The following is a 1158-nucleotide window of genomic DNA, read 5'->3' as shown; positions in this document are numbered from 1 at the left end:
AAGGCAACCTATACCGGCAGATTATCTCTTTCTTGATGAACCTGACCACCACACTCCTTGTCACACAGGTGTATGAAGTAGCTTTAACCCATTTAGTGAAGCAGTCAATCGTAACCAAAATGAAGCGATGTCTGTTCGAAGCCTTGGGCTCAATAGCCCCAATCACATTTATTCCCCACATAGAGAATGGCCAAGGCGCTGCCAAGATGTTCAAAGGCACAGGTGGAGCATTGACATTATCCGCGAATGCCTTGAACTTGTGGCATTTTCTCACATGGATACAATAATCGTTTTCCATGGTGAGCCAATAATACCATACCCTCAGGATCTTTCGGGCTATAGCATGCCCATTGGCGTGTGTTCCAAAGGAACCCTCGTGAACTTCTATCAGCATCTACTCAGCCTCCCTGGCATCCACACATCGGAGCAAAACCATGTCATGGTTCCTCTTGTACAGAATGCTTCCACTCAGGAAGAAACCGGCTGCTAACCTCCTCAATGTTCTCTAGTCATTGTCAGAAGCCCCCTGTGGGTACTCCTTGTCTTCGATGTATCGCTTGATGTTGAAGTACCAAGGTTTTCCATCTTGCTCTTCTTCTATCACACCGCAATATGCGGGCTTTCTGCGACATTTGAACTCAATGTACAGAAAGTTCCCATGCGGGGTCAGCTGAAACATGGATGCCAGAGTGGCAAGCGCATCGACTATTTGATTCTCCTCTCTGGGAATGTGGTGGAAGGATATGTCATCGAAGAACTCTGTCAGCTTCTTGATGCTGGCCTGGTAGGGTATCAGCTTATGATCCCTAGTCTCCCATTCACCTCTCAACTGGTAGATTACCAAGGCTGAGTCTCCATATACTTTGAGCAATTTGACTTTGAAGTCGATTGTTGCTTGGATCCTAAGGGTGCACGCCTCATACTCGGCCATGTTGTTCATGCAGTCAAAACCCAACCTAGTTGTGAAGAGTATGCATTGATCATCGGGGGTAAGCTAAACCGCCCCTACTCCATGGCCTAGTGTGTTGGATGCGCCGTCGAACCACACTATCCATCTGTCCTTATCTTCATCCTCCACCTCCTCTTTGAACAAGGTCATGATGTCCTCGTTCGGGAACTTTGGATGCATAGGTTGGTAATCATTGATGGGCTCCTAAG

The 1158-nt window shown here is 47.3% G+C and overlaps 1 protein-coding gene across 1 annotated transcript; it reads right to left on the bottom strand.

Annotated features, from left to right (window-relative positions):
- Positions 1-505: 505 nt before the first annotated feature.
- Positions 506-931, bottom strand: LOC113000192 (uncharacterized). The gene has a single exon (XM_026126869.1). The coding sequence runs from the start codon at positions 929-931 to the stop codon at positions 506-508; it is 426 nt and encodes a 141-aa protein (XP_025982654.1).
- Between the last annotated feature and the right edge of the window lie 227 nt (positions 932-1158).

This window comes from Glycine max, chromosome 18, assembly GCF_000004515.6.
Source record: "Glycine max cultivar Williams 82 chromosome 18, Glycine_max_v4.0, whole genome shotgun sequence".
NCBI classification, from domain to species: Eukaryota; Viridiplantae; Streptophyta; class Magnoliopsida; order Fabales; family Fabaceae; genus Glycine; species Glycine max.
Note: the sequence above shows the minus strand (reverse complement) of the source record. Positions and strands in the feature narration are given on the sequence as shown.

Coding starts and splice junctions, on each gene's coding strand:
- LOC113000192 (XM_026126869.1), bottom strand. CDS start 931: ATGGCCGAGTATGAGGCGTGCACCCTTAGGATCCAAGCAACAATCGAC.